At 33.0% G+C, this 18078-nt stretch overlaps 1 protein-coding gene across 1 annotated transcript; it reads right to left on the bottom strand.

Annotated features, from left to right (window-relative positions):
• Nucleotides 1-10719: 10719 nt before the first annotated feature.
• Nucleotides 10720-16604, bottom strand: LOC134276593 (uncharacterized). Its single transcript, XM_062758827.1, has 4 exons — nt 15899-16604; nt 13482-15463; nt 11289-13400; nt 10720-10899 (listed from the first exon to the last, which is right to left on the bottom strand). The coding sequence occupies exons 1-4, from the start codon at nt 16602-16604 to the stop codon at nt 10720-10722; spliced, it is 4980 nt and encodes a 1659-aa protein (XP_062614811.1).
• Nucleotides 16605-18078: the final 1474 nt, after the last annotated feature.

The raw sequence follows: 18078 nt of genomic DNA, 5'->3' as shown, positions 1-18078 counted from the left end.
TACATTTTAAAAGCTTGGAAAAAAAGTTAAATGCACCATTTTAAATTTATGTATTCTAAAACAAACAAGAGGCCCAGGGACCACATCGCTCACCTGAGTACTGTGGTTAGAGAAAAAAAAAAACAAAAATCAGTTTAGTATTAAAAAGCTTAAATGCACGAGTGGTCCAAAGGTACCCCTTAAAGGCAGAAGGGGTAAGGTGAGGGAGTACGATATGAACAAATTCGAATCTACTCTATCTGAAGATGCTTTCAAATACCAACTATGGCCTTGCTGTTCTTGTGATAATGATTTTTCCTATATATACTCCTATGTTAAACTTTGATCGTATATTGTGCACGTGGCTTCACCCAAACTAGAGGGCCATGATTTTGAACAAACTTGAATCTACAATACCTGTGGATGCTTTCACATATGTATGAACAAACATGGCTTCAGTGTTCTTGAGAAGAAGATTTTTAAAGATTGTCCCTATATACTCCAATGATAAATTTCCATTGTCAATTAAAGATTTTTACATATCTATTCGTATGTAAAACTTCGATCGCCCATTGTGGCCCCACCTTATCCCCGGGATACATAATTCGAACAAATTTCAATCTACGCTTCTTGAGGATTCTTCCAAATAAATATGACTTACCATGACTTTGCTGTTCTTGAGAAGAAGATTACTATAAAGATTGTACCTAAACATCTTATGTTAAACTTTGATCGTCCATTGTGGCCCCACCATACCCCTGGGGGTCATGCTTTGAGAAAACCTGAATCTTCTCTACCTGAGGATACTTCCATATCAATATCATCAACCATCGCTTCGCAGTTCTTGAGAAGAAAATATTTAATAATTTTGCATCTATTTTCCTTTGTAAAACTTTGATCAGCCATTGTGGCCCCGCCCTACCCCTGGGGTCATGATTCGAACAAGCGTGATTGTGCACTACCTGAGGATGCTTCCACATGAGTATCATCTTTCCAGAACCAGTGGTTCTTGAGAAGAGGATTTTTGAAAGATGTCATAAATTTTTGACTAATTCATAATTATCTCCCCCTGAAAGAGGACGTGGCCCTGTATTTGAACATGATTGAATCTCCTTAACCCAGAGATACTTTGTGGCAAGTTTGGTTGAAACTGGTCCTGTGGTTCTTGAAAAAAAGATGAAAATGTGAAAAGTTTACGACTACGACGACAACAACGACAAGGACATCAACGACAGGCAAGGGACAAATTTTGAGAAGAAAAGCTCACTTGAGTCTTTGGCTCAGGTAAGTTTAAAAACTATACTCAATAATTGGCATTTTCTGTCAGCAAGGAAAAATTAAGTTGTATTTTATGTTCGTTGCTTTCAGGTGACTGTAAATATGTACATTTTTGTGATTAATCTATAAGCAAAAATTAGTACTTTTACAAAATTTAGTAAAAAGAATCTTTTAATATATCTACATTTATAACATATTTTTTACCATTATTTTCATGCCCATTTACGATGATCGCTTCAATTTTCTTTTGAACATCGGGTTTCATGTCATTTTAAGTTCTAGAACTCCCCATCAAGAAAGAGATCGGATATTAACAGAAAGATTTACGTTTTTTTGTATTTAAATCAGCATTCAAATTTTAAAATTTTTTAATACCACTTTAATAATTTTTTGACTTGATAATTCATTAATGGCATTTTATGAAATGATGAAAATCTTGCTTTGTGTCAGTTGCAATTTAAAGTTAGACCTTTCAACTTCCGCTAGGGTTCGCTGTTATGAACGATAACTCGTTGCTGAAACTTGTTTAGAGCAGGTCCGAGGTATCCAATTGTTTATACACAAGACAGTTTTAGCATTTCCAATATGTTTCTTTGCTGTCAATAGAATCCAGTGGTTTTAAAATTTAGCACTAATGTTAAACTTATTTACTATATAGTTGCAGACACCGTTTGATTGGATAAAAAGTGAAATCCACCGTCCTTCTTAGTTCTAGCCTTATTAAATGTTTATACCCAGTCGTTTTTCTTCGTGCTAGGTAACACAGATGAGATAATTAATATTTTTATAATGATGTTTTCTTCAGAAGACTGTCAGCTATTTTCGTATCCCCGTCGACCTTTCTTCCGTCATTCGTGACTACATTAATGCAAGGGAATAATAAGCTGAACACTTCAAAACATAATATTTGTACAGATCGAGAGCTTACCTTCTATTAACTTGGAAAATACTGCTAGTCTTGCAAGGTACAAAGCGTTGCAAGGCATGCGTGGTTTGAAGAAAATCTCGGGTTAAATATTTTAAACTCAAAATATCGGGTGAAGTTTTGAGTGAATGTGTGGAAAAATTATGTTATCAAACGGACAGTGGGATTCTAGCATAACTTATCAGACATTCTTTTATATTTATGCAATAGTTAAAAAAGTTTCATTTTCATCAGCGGCTTTGATAAATTATGAAGCTTAATTTATTTCAAAAAGTCTAAATTTTCCGAGAATTGATTTGATAAGAAAAAGTTGACACTTTGCCAGAATGGAATAAATGTATCAGGTCCAAGATAAAATCGCGTATTAAAAGATTGGGGGCACTATGAAAACAAACTACTTTTTTTTCAATTATCGAAAAGTGAAAAAATAGATAGGTTACATGATTACTACGCACTAGTCCCTACTGACAAATCAGGTAACAACATTGTCTTTTTTGTAAGGCCCATTATATAAATATTATTTTAGAAGAGCTAGTATATAATTCTACAAGTGGTAATCAAAATTATACTCATAGTTTTCTTTCTAAGGAAGAATTCTTCAAAATAATATGCCAGTTTTTAATATTTTTCTAATTTCTCAAGGAACCGAGATGATTTTGAACTACCATATATATATATATTGGATTCCAAAAGATTATAAGAATCCTTACAAAGAAAGACACATAGTGGGCTCAAGTAAGTGTTCAATCAAGTCTCTTTCCTCACTAAGATATTAGCAGAAGTGAAGGAGAAACGTCAAGACTACTGCGCAACAATATCTTCAACAAGTGGTATAAATCAGATGTGGAAACAAGAAACCTTCGGACAATTTGAGATCACAAAATTTCCCCACGACAAATTAAAGATCAGGCTTCTCGATATCATTGACAGTTGCTTTTCAATAAAAAAAGGAACTCGTAAATTAACTAACCTTGTCACAATGTATTGGTCATTTGCAAAATTATTGTGTTAAAAACATTTTGATTGAACACAAAAGTAATCTGAAATCGTAATAATAAATGCTTGAGTTTCTGATTGACAATATCTGTTTTGTTTTTGGAGACTAGATATTCCAATAATTTATTGAAATTCACGTGGGTACCAATTGCGCCCCGTTATTAACAGAAATATTTTTGTATTCATATGAAGCCGAATTTGTGCAAATCCTATGCGTCCCAAGATGAAAACACTTGCTGTGGCCTTCAACTCGACATTTAGTTATACTGACGACGTACTGTCAATTAACAATTGTAATATTCATTCTTATGTCGATACGATATATCCTAGTGAGCTTATGATAAAAGTTACCACAGAGGCTGACACATCTGTTTCTTATTTGGATAAATTTTTTGAAAAGACATTAAAGGTAAACTTACAACCAAACCCTATGATAAACGTGATGACTCTAACTTTTCTATTGTCAACGTCACCTACTTATGCAACAATATACCTTCATCACCTGCATACAGAGTTAATGTATCTGAGTTGATTTGATATGAAAGAGCATGCTCTACGTATGAACAGTTTTTAAAACGAGGTAAATTATTGACAAACAAGTTGATAAAACAAGAATATCAGCAGTCTCATTTAGAGTCATCATTTTGTAAGTTCTATGGTCGATACAATGACCTTCTCAGCAAATACAACCATACAAACAATACAATAATTGATGAGTCAATGACTGACTGATGTTTTTCATACTAATTGTTTATCCATTATTTATACATTGAATTAACAACGGATTTTTCTGACATTTCCCGATCATTACAAGAAGCACACAGCAGATTTGACCAGTCAGTAGTGGATGCTCACTCCTCCATGGCACCTGATCCCACCTCTTATGTTTAAGAGGTCCGTGTTTTGTATTTTGTATTCTTGATCTTGAATTCTGTTCGTTATCTCCATATCATTCATTGGATGTTTCCTTAACATACCTGCGAATACGAAAAATGCCTGAATACACGAAAAGTGAGTAACATTGGCAAGTATTTTAAAATAATTGGTTAAATCAAAAATGTATTTTTATAATTCTTTAATTTAAAGTAATACACACTTTACGAACGCCAAATTTTGTGTGAAACAAAATGATTGAATGACTTGAAACACATGAAATTTAATGAAAAAATACTTTCCACAAAATTTTACTATATAAACCTTTGTAATAACAAAACATTTAAGCAATATCTGGCAATTAAGAATTCAGTCTTTTCATGAATATTGATGAAGGAAGTGTGTAAACAGTAGGCCTATATAAAGACACTGATGTCCATGGGAAATCTTAAATAACGAGATATGTTGCATTTTGACAACGATTGTAAATAAAAGGTTAATATGCGTCATATTAGAGTAGTTGGTTGCCATCCACGTCAAAAGTGAGTTGAATCTCAAAAGGCCTACCTTGTTTTGTTGACGCCATGTTTGTTTATCAGTTTAAAAGTAGTAACAGTGTCATGTGGTGGATTTATTTAAAAATAGCCATTTGTCTCCTAGCAGGACTATAAATAATTATAATTCGGTAACTTTATGAAGCGTTTCATTTTAATGGTTTAATTTCCAGTATAATGCTAATTTTTATTGGTAAACATTTAATGCATAAATTTCCACTCGTATTTAAACTTGCGCAAGCTATTATAGCGTGTATACTTTAAACAATTATTTGCATTATATTTTTTGAAAAGTATTCACCCAAAGATATTTTTAAAATGATGCATGCATAAAATGATAAAGATTTATAAATAACAATTTTCGCAAAACCTTTGACTTTAAAAGCTGTGGAAATGCCTTAATATATAAGCTTTACTAGTACTGATGTTAAAAACCCATTTGGCAAGAAGTTAGACTTGTGCATATGGAATGCATATTTCTTAATTGAAATTAGTCACACATACTATGAAAACACTGCAATTGATACATGTATATATATTTGAGCATTCATGTTGCTTTTTGACACATATTGCCAACAAAAATAGAACATTTTATGGCAGCTTCTTTTTTTTTTTTTTTTTCAAAAATTACAATTATAACAGCGCGATATGTGACCTTTACGGATTAAATAGGCAGTTGTCATTCTTACTCAATAGAAACCAAATTCCAAACAGAAGTATGACGAAAATAACTGCAATTGCAATGAGCTGTATTATTGCAATTCTGCTATATCTGTCATTCAACTTATTTAATTCCTCTCTCTGCAGAAAGGGTTCACACATCTGAAATAAAATAACGATAATTGATAAAACGAACAATTTTGAAAGTATTAGGAGAAGAATATGGAGATAACGAACAGTATTCAATCTCAAAGTCCATTAAACAATATACAAAATAAGAGCAGAGCAAACACGGACCTCCGAAACATCAGAGGTGGGACCAGGCGCCATGGAGGAGTGAGCATCCCCTGCCGACCGGTCCCACCCGCCGTGTGCTCGTTGTCATGATCAGGAAATAACGGAAAAATCCGTCGTCAATTCAGTGTATAAATAATGGACTAACAATTGGTATGAAAAACTTCAGTCAGCATTTGACTCAATGATAAATTGTACTTGCTGACAAGGTCATTGTATCGACCATAGAACTTACGAAATGATGATTTTAAACGAGACTGTTGATATTCTTGTTTCATCAACTTGCTTGTCAATAATTTACCTCGTTTAAGAAATTGTCCATACGTAGAACATAGGAAGGCATAGAATATTCGTGTATTTGACTATCGATCGGTCACATCTAATTTCACTATTGCCATTTTTTTTCTATCGACTATATCTCAAAAATGTGCTTTTAATTATTCATTAATATTTCAAGTAAATAATATACCATTATGGACTCTTTTGGTGTTGAATATGGTTTGTTATTCACCAGAAAAATATTCATATTGACCGAGGACAGGCGACACCAAAAGAGTCCATAATTGTTTTATTATGTAGTCGGGATTTGAATAGATAAGACATTGAAGGCTGTATAACGACAACATTTTCATTTGCGATCTTCCATTGTTGAAAATAAAAAAACCTCCAGATTACTGTTTGTAACTTCCGTGTTTTCCTTTCCGAGTTTCGCTATGTTCAAGACGTCCAGATGTTAAAAAATAAATCCTAAAATAGGTTTGAATAATTGTTTTCCTGCTCAGATACGCAGCTCGCTGTGGCCGTTGCAACCATTGTTTACTGGTGTGTTATACCGATTACAAACAGTAGCACCTCGGGAAATTATGGATATGGCAATACATGTAATATGTCGAAGTATTTAGGAATTGTATCTAGAGAAAAATAAATGGCAAATACATGTATCTGAGCAGAATCACATAAACAAAAATTACATATCCAAGCATCGAATAGTTTGTTAAATGTGTAATTTTGTTGGTAAATAAAACTTACATTTTCCAAAAATGTCAAAATCTCATCTTTTGTTGTTCCCGACCATTCTTTTCTTCTATTAAAATTCACACATTCCAATATTCTTCCCTTATCAATACAAAGCCTATCGCAAAACTTATCTATTAAATCTTTCATCGCTTTTTCATCTAAATTGCATTTATCCTTTTTCGTAAAGACAACAAAAATTGGTATTTCTGAAAAGAAATATATTTTTATATGTTTTTGCTCAAGTATGTCAAAACTCATTAAATATTTTTTTTATAAGAGCTGGGTGAATGATATTTTAGAGTGGAAAGGCGTTAATTTTTTGTCCGTTATGCCCTGATTTCAGAAATTCGTAATACATTTTTAAAGATACGATGGTTGTTAGAAAAGTACGCGGGCACATTGAAGTACATTGAATTTCTACATTTCGTTTATTGGTATGTAAAATTCAGGTCCCTTTACTAAAATCTTGAAAAAATTACTACGATATTTTACTATGAGGTCATGGGATTCACGTGCACGGAGCAATCACTTGACGTAAGAATTCCAGAATTCAACCTGTTAAGCTTTGTCACTTTTCTATAAATCCTTCATTTCTTAAGATTTTTCTTATCTTTTCTCTAGTTTAAAATTGAATATCTATATCAAGACATGTTACTTTTCTACTATAAAGTCTTTTTCACTGATTCGGATATTATTGAAATCTTAAAGAAAAGTCTATGCGGTTAATCGCTCATGTATATATGGAAACTATGCAAAACCATATAGGCGCAACACAAGATCCATGCGATAAGGGGTATTGAAGTATCGATAAGTTAATCATTCCAAATGTTAATCCTTCCATTCTTAAAAAGCTGTATCCATTTGAAAGCTTTTGTCCTTTGTATGTTTTGGAATTTCCCGGCAACATCTTGAACATTTTTATCTCTTTTTCGACATTTTCCTGTCTGCACCCATAATTTTTACGTAGTGCAGTGCTCCATGACTCTTAATGACGTTCCGATTTTTGACTGTGCTTTTACGCGTTGATCATTTAAAAACGGCTATAAAACAGTCATATACCCTCCACTTTAGTTCAAAATTTCTACCGTTTCATAAATACTTTATCGGTAGTTAAAATATCATAAATCTCTTTGCTCTACAATTGTGCAATTTTTAGCATTAATAATGGGTATTTGTGATGTAAACGTACCAAAATGTAGCATGCTCCGTAAAGCAAGTTTTATAAAAATAAAAAAAAACAAGAGGCCCATGGGCCACAACGCTCACCTGAACCACCTCGGCCCAATTGTTCTTCAGAGGATGAAACAGAGGCACTTTTCCCCCATGAAATATGTTTACCAAGGGTAACTTATAGATTAGATTTGTGGCCTCTTTAGTAAATTAAATCCATATAAGAGGGGAATGTTTCAATGCCAAATGAACCATCTGTTTACTTAATTGCATTTAAGTGCAGAGGCTTTTAACATGCTATTGTTTAAATATGTTCTCATTTCTCAAGACTGTCACAGGTTTCATAAAATGATTGTATATAATTATATTTATTTTTTATGCTTACATCAATAAAAAAAATTGCAGTTTTAAGGCTGTATTTAAAATTTTATTTGATTTCAAGAATTATAACAAATCTTTTGTATTATTAGAAGTAAAATGTTACACATGCATGTACATTAGTACAGATTAAAAATTGAATTTTGATACATTTTGAGTACAGTGTATATAATTTGAAATTTGACACTTAAACTTTGTGAAGAAGCTATCTTAATTAATGAATGCCTTACTAGTGACAATTCAAGAGCATATATAATTATACTAGTATTGATTTAGATAACATCTATAAACTTGAGAATGAATGTTTAATGAAAAATAAAACAGCATCAAAAATTTTAACAATACAGTCATAATATAAATATTTCTTAAATATGTTGTTTACATGAAGAAAATAATCACCACTCAAAATAAATAATCTTTTCCAATGAAAATCGAAAAAAGGAAAGATTATGTGAGTGAATTAGAAAGGAAAAAAACATTTTAATATCACAGATCAAAATTTCTAACCTCAGATTCATGCAATATTGTTGGATAATGAAAAGAGAACTTTTTTTCTCTATTGGAAAGAATATTTGTAATTCAAATGATATATCATGTTATATAATATTTTGATAGTACAGTGTATTTTTCTTCAATATATTTCTTAAAGAGGTAGGTTTACCTCCCTTTACGGGCTGGCCATTGACCCCCTCTTTCCATACTTACCTGTAAATGACACTTATTATAGGCTTTGAAGTTCATATAATGGCAGTCACATTTTACTTCATAATCATAAAATTCCACACAATCCATGATACAATATACAGAACTTTTTAAAAAACTCATTAGAATATATACTGAATCTGAGGTTTCACAAATAATTATTATATCTGCTGTGTTGATGACTACTACAAGCATTGTAATTCATTTACAAGGGTTATTTTAAAGAAGCATGTTTTTCCAAAACAAAAAATAACTATACAAAAAATATGAAATTAAAGTATAATATCAGTCTTAGATAGTTTATATTTCAGTTTTATGATATAAATAATTTTTAAAAAGTTGACTAGCATTATGACATGAATAAACATTCAAACACATCTGAGCTTAAGTTAAAAGTCCATAAATGAAGAGATCCTGACTTCTAAAATCACAGAAGCCATATGTCTGAGAAATGTCAAAATCACATGGCTATTATATAGTGTCACAGCTAGCTTATAGCAATGTCCGAACCACAGCTAGCTTATAGCAGTGTCAAATTTACAGTTAATGGCACAGTCCAAATGATATCACTACCAAGAGTCAAAACTGTGCAAATTTTAATTCCAGTAAGAGTCTCCTTCAATGTTACTATTATAATCGTGATGATCCTTGATTGTAATTTCAGTATAAAATCTATACCACACAATTCATTATATATAGTCTTGTTTAAAAGATTGAATATATTAATTAAAGTATACAAATATGATATTATTACATCAAATGGAATGGACATTTTGCAACAAGAAGTGGATATCAAATTGTTTTATCAACAATTCACATTTCCTATTCTATATGAAAACAAGGCAATAAACTGCTGACTGAAATTAAAGTAAAAATACAGCAATATGTCAAATTTTATCCCACATAGAGAAACACTAACTTTTAAGTTCTAATTCCAGGGTTACATCTTTTGAAGTCACTAAAAGACAACAAAATATCAGAATAATATACCTCCCAATTAAAAAAAATCCAGATATTCAGCAATACAAATATTACCATTGGAAATATGCAGAAATAAGCTAAGAATTGAAACAGTAAGTCGAATTTAAGCAAAGTTTTAAAATAAAAAGATGATCTTTTCATTAAAAAAAAAACAGAAGTCTTTGACAATACTGAAGCTCTACATACAATAAAGAAAGGTATAGACTATTAATGTAAAAAGTCATTTCATACCAATTTAACTTAAGGTAAAGGGGGAGTGAATATTTTGGAAAATAAAAAACTTCTGCCTTTGGTGGCCATGACATATGCAATTTGTCAAACTGAGAATTATGCATCTTAGCATAGTCTACTAATGTTACCAAGTGTTATTGAGATGGAGTAGTGTTTTGCATAAAAATATACAATAAGTACTGATGCAAATTAAAGAACAGCCAGATTATTATAAGTGAAATGTTCCATCTAAAATGCATATGTAAAACATTTGTAAAAAATAAAATCTTTAAATTTTCAAATGTTTGGTACTGTATTGCAGCCAAATAGGACTAATACACCAATGGGGAAACTATATACAATGTAATTTAAAAAGTAGATTTAAAACAGCTTTAAGAACAGGAAAATGTCATCTTGTGTAAGTCATGTAAAAATGTAATTGATTGAAGATGATAATAAACTTAACAATCTTAGTGTTGATGAAAAACATTATCATGACCGTGACAAATAAAGCATCAAAATGCGATGGTCATGACAATGCTTAAAATGAAATTGGTACAGTATCAAGACACAAGCACATTTTTGATCACAAGCTATAAATTAGTTTGTATTAAATATAAGCGTATGAAATTTCTCAATTTAAAAATGTCCAAACAATATCTCATAGAAATAAATGCTGGACAAAAATGGCTATGAAGAGATTCACAGGCAGACATGATGATACCAGTGTACACCCAGACAAGCAGATGGACATGGTGATTCCAGTGTAAACCCCAAACTTTGTGGGGTATGACTGGAATAAATGGGGTGAGGGAGGGGGCACTGTTTTGCTTCTCCCTCTGCTGCCTTTTTATTTAGGAGCCCCATCATATTTAATGGAAACTAGTCATATCAAATGCACAAAACACAACTTTATGATCAGACCAATATGCTTCAATCACATCTGTTTCACATGGGGATATATTTGTAAAAATCAAATCAAGCTTCGAACCGGAGTCGTGAGTAGTCTTACTTACAATTTGTTGACAGTTAAAGCCTTTTTCCATAAATGTTAAAAAGTCTGCATGCCCAGCAAACAAATCAAAATTAAAATCTCCCAAGAATACCAAGTCTTTCTGATCATCAATCAAAGGCTTTATATGCATTTCCACGTGATGTTTGAAATTTTCCAAAGAACAAGATGGATATTTGTAAATAACTATGACTTGTACATCTCTATATTGGTTTAATAGTATGTTTGCCTTAATAAACTCTATGGGACCATTGTTTACCTTTGAGATGCAAGTTGTCTTGTAAATGTCTTTCACATACAGTGCTGTTCCATGATGTGGACGACTATCAGAATTATCTAAAGTCTCATGGTTAAATATTGCTGTGTATCCCTGAAGTTGATAATTTTCCACATCTGCACTAGTTAATCTTGTCTCTGAGAATCCAACTACATCTGAAGCAAGAATGTTTGGCTCATTTTGAATTTGTGGAAAGTGTTTGTGAAGAGATCTACAATTGTTAAAAGCAATCTTTAAACGATGCAAATCAACCTGGTATATTGGGACATAACAAAGTTGGAGTGGCACCTCTTTTTTCATTCTCTCCATTTCATCTACGACTTGTTCATCCATAGATAATGCCTGCTCATTGAAGTTTAGAATATGCAGATGATCTACTGACCTTACCCGACTAAGTGCTACATAGTGGATGTGGGGAATTTTCCTCACTTTTGTTTGAGACATATCAATTACAATTTCATCAACTGTGCAACCTTGGGCTTTATGAATTGTTTTTCCTGCAGCTGGCCGTAATGGAAATTGGATTCTCTGAAAAGTATTGTAATTCAAAAGAAAAGACCGTTGAACTTCAAACATTGGTGTCCAGTTCTCAGAAATTCCATCATGAAATAAATGTCTGTATTTTCTTCGAGTAGTTTTTCCAATTCCAGAGTCAAAAAATTCCATCCAAACTATGCTTGGCCTTGATATACCTTCCATTCTCCTTTCAATTAATTGCAATTTACATGATGAACCATTTGTCAAACCATCAGATACATCAACATTGACTGAGATATCATATATCATCCCAACAGCAAGAATCAAATTTTGCATCAAATTGGCAGTTTTGCTTACATCATCTGCTTTAAGAAGAGATCTTAGCAGTTTTTCCTTAACTTCTTTTGAATAATCTTTAATAACAGAATCAACTGAATTCACTGTGACCTTTTCTCCTCCAAGATTTTCAATCAACTGATTGTTGTATGCATCTACTTTAGAATTCTGTGTAAAGAGATGAGGAGCATGATATGGATAATTGTCACTTGTTTCTGTTATCATGCATCTGTGTATCACATTCATATCTTCTGCTGTCATTGCGTTGTAACGAAGGCGATTCAGAAGTTGAGCGAACTCAATATCATCTTTTTGGCGCATGATTTCGTCCAACTCAAAAAAAGAAAAATGCTCCTTCCAAAGATTGCTTGCAAGAACTTGGGCATCATGATTTAAATCCTGAAAGATCCAACGGTCCATCACAGGCTTAAGTTGGAAAAAATCACCAACAGCAATGATACTTATACCACCAAATGGTTTCTTGATGCCTGTGAGAAGTTGTAGACGACTGTCAATGAGTGCTAATGATCTATTTCCAACCATTGATATCTCATCAATAATGATTACTTTCAGGTTTTGGTACTTTGTACGAAAAGTGTTCAATTCGTCAGAGTGCAAACTTTGTTGACTTTGATTAATTTTTTGATGGAAAGCAGATGCTATAGTTGCTCCTCCAATGTTGTATGCCGCCTTGCCAGTATAAGCACAAAGAAGTATTCTTATGTCATCTGGATTTTCACCCTCTGTGGAACATAGGTATCTGTGCAGAGCTTGATAAAGTGCCCTTATCAAAACAGATTTGCCAACACCAGCACCTCCAGACAAAAATGAATAAATAGGTTCTGTCTTTGTCTTTACCCATTGCAACACATGATTGAAAAATTCCCGCTGCTTTACATTTAGACTTCCTAAAAGATTCAAGTATTCATTATCTGGTAATCTAACTGAACTTTCTTCAGTTATTTGTCTTGTTGATGGAATGCCAAGGTCAGATCCTATATCATACTGTCTCTGTTCAATAGGCCTCTCAGGATTAAACTGAACAAAGTTTTCAGATTCAAAAGATCCTTCATTTTCATCTTCTGCCTCTCTTTGCTGAACATCTGGTGCCAACTCATCAAAAGCTTCTGAAAAGTCTTCATTTGCCATTTGCAAAGCTGCATCAAGCTGTTCAGCATTGAATTCATATTCCTTGACCTTGTGTGTAAGAAATGACTTCTTCTGATGAAATGACTTCTCAAATGTGTCCATTCCTGATATTAGATCAGTGGATTCATTTCTCTAAGGCATGAACAACATAAGTTTTTCTCTGTAGTAATTTTCTGGATCAGTTTTGATATTAAATCGGACATATCTAATTACCCTTGGTACTTTCCGTCGTTTAATTTTCATGCCGTTTCTCAAAGTCAAAAGTGTATCACTTTCACTAAAGTCATCATCTGAATTGTCTTCATCATCTGACTGATTGTCCTGATCATCATCATTCACTTCATTTTCAGTGAACTCTTTTTCATTATCTTTAGGGAAGACAACATCTAGCTGTGATACGTAATCAGCTAAGCACCAGTTTTCAAGCTGCTTTGGGCGTTTTGCATACCGTTTAATAACATTGCTACATTCCACATCTGTAGAATTTGGTGTCAACTTTTCTAATTCAGCATCTGTTTTGATCAGAATTACTCTGTCATCTGATGGACTTGTGTTTATAAAAACAACATCTCTTGAAGCTTTTGTCATTGGCATTTGTAACACTAAATATGCTGCTTCTTGAGCTCCAACTTCTACACTGTTGAGAAAATGATTCCCAATGTGACGTACCTGTCTTTTTATGTCAAGATTTCCTTCTCTAGCTTCTTTTGCAGCTCTGTTAAGTAAATCGCTCATCCCTCTTTGTGATTTACTTATATAGGAAACAATATACATTGCACAGGCATATGGGTCCAAAATATATTGAATGTCTATGTTAGCTTTCCAAGCATTAAGAACAACACTGTTGTACGAGTTTACCCTCATATCACATGGACTTCTTTTTAGAAAAACCTTTGGACCTCTCAGTGAACTTCTAATGTATTTTATGTAATCTTCCTCAGATATCTTAAGTACTGTACTCAGGAGTTCCTTGTAGGGCAAATCACATCCATTTTTCATATCATTCAGCTGTTTCTGAATGTCATCATACATCTTCTTGTACTTATCAACATCACACTCTAGTGGCTCCAAAATCAAAGTCTCTTCAAGAGGAGGGAGGGGAAAACCAAATCGACATACAGCTTTGCCTCTCTTTTTGCATGTCTGTGAATGTTTGTGCACTTGTAAGTCAGACAAACCATCCTCTTCATTCTTTTCACATTTCAGGTAATTATCTACATAATTTACAATCTCCTGTTCATTATTTTCATGATATTTTGGTGCATTTTCTATCCAAACAATCATATGAATGTGTGGTGATCCTCTTTGTTGAAATTCAGTTCTGTAGAAGAAGTCTTTTACAACACCAATTGGATGATGATCACTTCTCAACACTGAATTCATAAACAAACGGAATCTATGATCAAAGTACCTAGAGCAAGTGATGGGATCCTTTTGTACTAATTTTGATTTTTCAAACCAAGTCATGTTATTGATTTCTTCATCAGTGTATTCTTTTCCATCATTTAACACTCCAAGTGCTCTGATGAGATCATTCCATCTTGTATCTGCAGCAGACAATGACATAAACCATGTCGGTAGACCTAGCTGTCTGATCATAGCAAACACATCCTTTTTTCTAGTCTCAAGATATGCAGGTGAATTTCGTAACTGCCTGAACACAAAGAAACCTTCATCATGTCTAACAAGATTATTCACATTTTGAGGATTTTTCATTTCATTTGCTGTTATGGATCTTCCTTTAGTTTTGCATTTCCTAAGAGCCAGGTTGCATTTGTCTGTAACTTGCTTCATTTGTATTTTTTTCAACTTGAAAAACAAATTTGGAACAGACTGGGCAGCACGTCTATCAACACTTCTTAATTCCCATTTAGCAATATCTGCATAGGACACATGTACTTGTCTTTTGTCATCTTGTAATCTTCCCTTTCCACAAAAAATTGTTGGAAATGATAAATACTCAGCTGTCTGATCTTGATATAAACTAAGTGGGCGTTGTCCTTCACCTGGAGCAAATGTGTAAATCTGATTCATGTCTCTTGAAGCATCATCTAACAGAGTATCGCAATTACCATCTCTACCAACTCCATCTACTTCACAGAATTCATCATCATCATCATCAACCGTCTCATCATCATCAGTATTTTGGTTGCTTCTTGTCTGTGTTCTCACTAGTTCCTGAACCATTTCACTTGCTGAAGTTGTAATTTCTTGAAACCAGTTTTCATCAACATTGATATTTGCATTCTTGTAAAAGTCACTATTGTTCATAAGCCAGTGCAACGCAATCAGTACTTTTGTTGGTCGTACATTTTCATGATAATCACATTTTTGATATGACAACTTTTTCTTTAATTTGACAGGGACTGTGACATTTTCATCTAATTTTCTTGGCAGGCTATTTACAGTAGGTTGAATATCAACTGGAACATTCACAATGTTTCCTCTTACAGAATATTGCCCACCTCTTGGCAACTCTCTTATTTGCATAAAAGGTATTCTCAGAGATACAAGCCTTCCTTCTAAAGGAAATAAATCTAATTCCATTGGCTTAAGTGGCCAAATCATACCATTTAAGACGGACAACTTTGGAATTTTTTTTTGTCTTATTGATGAACAGCAAGTATTACAAATCCATTCCACATTTTCAACAGACACAGTGCTTGTAAGAAACTTGCTTTTACATTCGTCATCTAGTTTGATGTTTTTCACTTTAGAAACACTTTCTTTGAACCATGTTTGCTGACAACATGTGCATACAAAAATTGGACCACGTTTTATCTGTTCATGAAAATTTTGGATGCAATCCTCTATATCTATTCCAAATCTTTTCCGTCTATGTTGTTCATTTACTTTTTCACAATATTCTTTATCTGCTCTTTGCCTCTGTTTCTGTTCTCTATTTAGCAATCTCTCATTTTCTCTAAATGAAATGTTGCTTCGTTTAGCTTGCTTTTTTAACCTTTCCCTTTCAAGAACAATTGGGTTTTCTCTGCATTTTCTTTTTGAAATTCTACTGCCCTCTTTTTCTTTTTCTTGCACTTTAACATTCTGACGTTTTAACTTTCTACCAGCAGTATTCATTTCCCTTTCTTTCTCTTTAATTTCAGCATCTTGTCTCTTGGACTTTCTTGCAAACTTATCCATTTCCCTTTCTTTCTCTTTAATTTCAGCATCTTGTCGCTTTAACTTTCTTGCAAGCTTATCCATCTGCATTTCTTTTTCTTTAATTTCAGCATCTTGTCGCTTTAACTTTCTACCAGTGGTATTCATTTTCTTTTCTTTTTCTTTAATTTCAGCATCTTGTCGCTTTAACTGTCTTCCAGCGGTATTCATTTTCCTTTCTTTCTCTTTAATTTCAGCATCTTGTCGCTTTAACTTTCTTGCAAACTTATCCATTTCCCTTTCTTTCTCTTTAATTTCAGCATCTTGTCCTTTGACTTTCTTGCAGGCTTATCCATTTCCCTTTTTTTCTCTTTAATTTCAGCATCTTGTCTCTTTGACTTTCTTGCAAGCTTATCCATTTCCCTTTCTTTCTCTTTAATTTCAGCATCTTGTCGCTTTAACTTTCTGCCTGCAGTATTCATTTTCCTTTCTTTCTCTTTAATTTCAGTATCTTGTCGCTTTGACTTTCTTGCAAAATTATCCATTTCCCTTTCTTTCTCTTTAATTTCAGCATCTTGTCTTTTTAACTTTCTTGCAGCTGCATCTCTTTCCTTCTCTCTCTGTCTAATTTCAGCATTCTGCCTTTTTAATTTTCTTGCAAATGTTGCAGTTTCAGTTTCTCTGCTTTTTATATCATCATTTTGTCTTCTCAACTTTTTTGCATGTGTTTCTTTGTTTCTTTCTACTTGCTTAAACTGTACATTTTGTCTTTTTCTCCTCATGTACTCTCTCATATACCTTTTTCTGCATGGGTTTTGATCTGGATTTGTAACAGATGAGAGATGATCATCCATTTTGTAAAATCTTTTCTGCAATGGACTTTTCTCTGGAAAACTATGATGCAAAGTTTTAATTGAGATTGGTAAGATTTCAAACTGCATTGCAAAGTCTATATGCATGCTGTTATACATACTGTATAGATATGATACCAAATCATCAATACCCGTGCTTTGTACTAGTACTGATTTACCATCACAGGAAGACATGCCAGCACTGTCATGTGAATGAGAGTCAAAAAAGTAATATTCCTTGTCTGACACTTTGTATACACCAGAACAAATTGCCCCTATCATTATCAGCAAATATCTAGAAACCTGGAAAGCCTCTTCTAAAGCTTGATGCAATGATTTCACTTGACTAATTTGTTCTTCAGAGACAAGTAATCCCCACATGGTTTCAAATTTCTCGATGACATGATGATTTTCTCCTAAAGTTAAGTTACTTGGCAACTCATCAAATTTAAGTAGTTTGTTTAGAAACATTTGTCTTTGCTGCAAATTCTTGACCAACATAACATAAACCTGATCTCCTGCTATTAAAGTGCTATCAATAAATTCTGTTGAGAATGAAAACCCTTCATAACTTTTAATCAGCATAATAAGAGCATTGCAGGTACACTGACTTCCTCTAGAAAATGATGAAAACCTTGCATCTCCTTGATGAAATGACCCAAATGCTAATTTTGTATTGCATACCTGGTTGATTGCATGACTAAGTGATTTGCTTTCTTCAGCCATTACATCTTGATTTTGCAGAGCTGTTTCAGTGATTGAGGCATTGTTCGTCAATTTTTGTTCAATATTGTTTTGCAAATTCTTTTCATGAGATTCATTGAGCAGATTTGTTTCACATAGTTCATTGAGCA

Source organism: Saccostrea cucullata, unplaced genomic scaffold, assembly GCF_032062105.1.
Source record: "Saccostrea cucullata isolate Sc308-1 unplaced genomic scaffold, CSIRO_AGI_Scuc_v1 ctg3707, whole genome shotgun sequence".
Taxonomy (NCBI): Eukaryota; Metazoa; Mollusca; class Bivalvia; order Ostreida; family Ostreidae; genus Saccostrea; species Saccostrea cuccullata.
Note: the sequence above shows the minus strand (reverse complement) of the source record. Positions and strands in the feature narration are given on the sequence as shown.

What these genes read in the sequence shown, in the direction of transcription:
- LOC134276593 (XM_062758827.1), bottom strand. Translation starts at nt 16,604, where the DNA reads ATGAATACCGCTGGAAGACAGTTAAAGCGACAAGATGCTGAAATTAAA. An exon ending in AACGACGGAAAGTACCAAGG is followed by an intron (nt 13,401 to 13,481) that starts GTAATTAGATAT and finishes TTCATGCCTTAG; the next exon opens with AGAAATGAATCCACTGATCT. An exon ending in AGACAACTTGCATCTCAAAG is followed by an intron (nt 10,900 to 11,288) that starts GTAAACAATGGT and finishes TGATATGACTAG; the next exon opens with TTTCCATTAAATATGATGGG.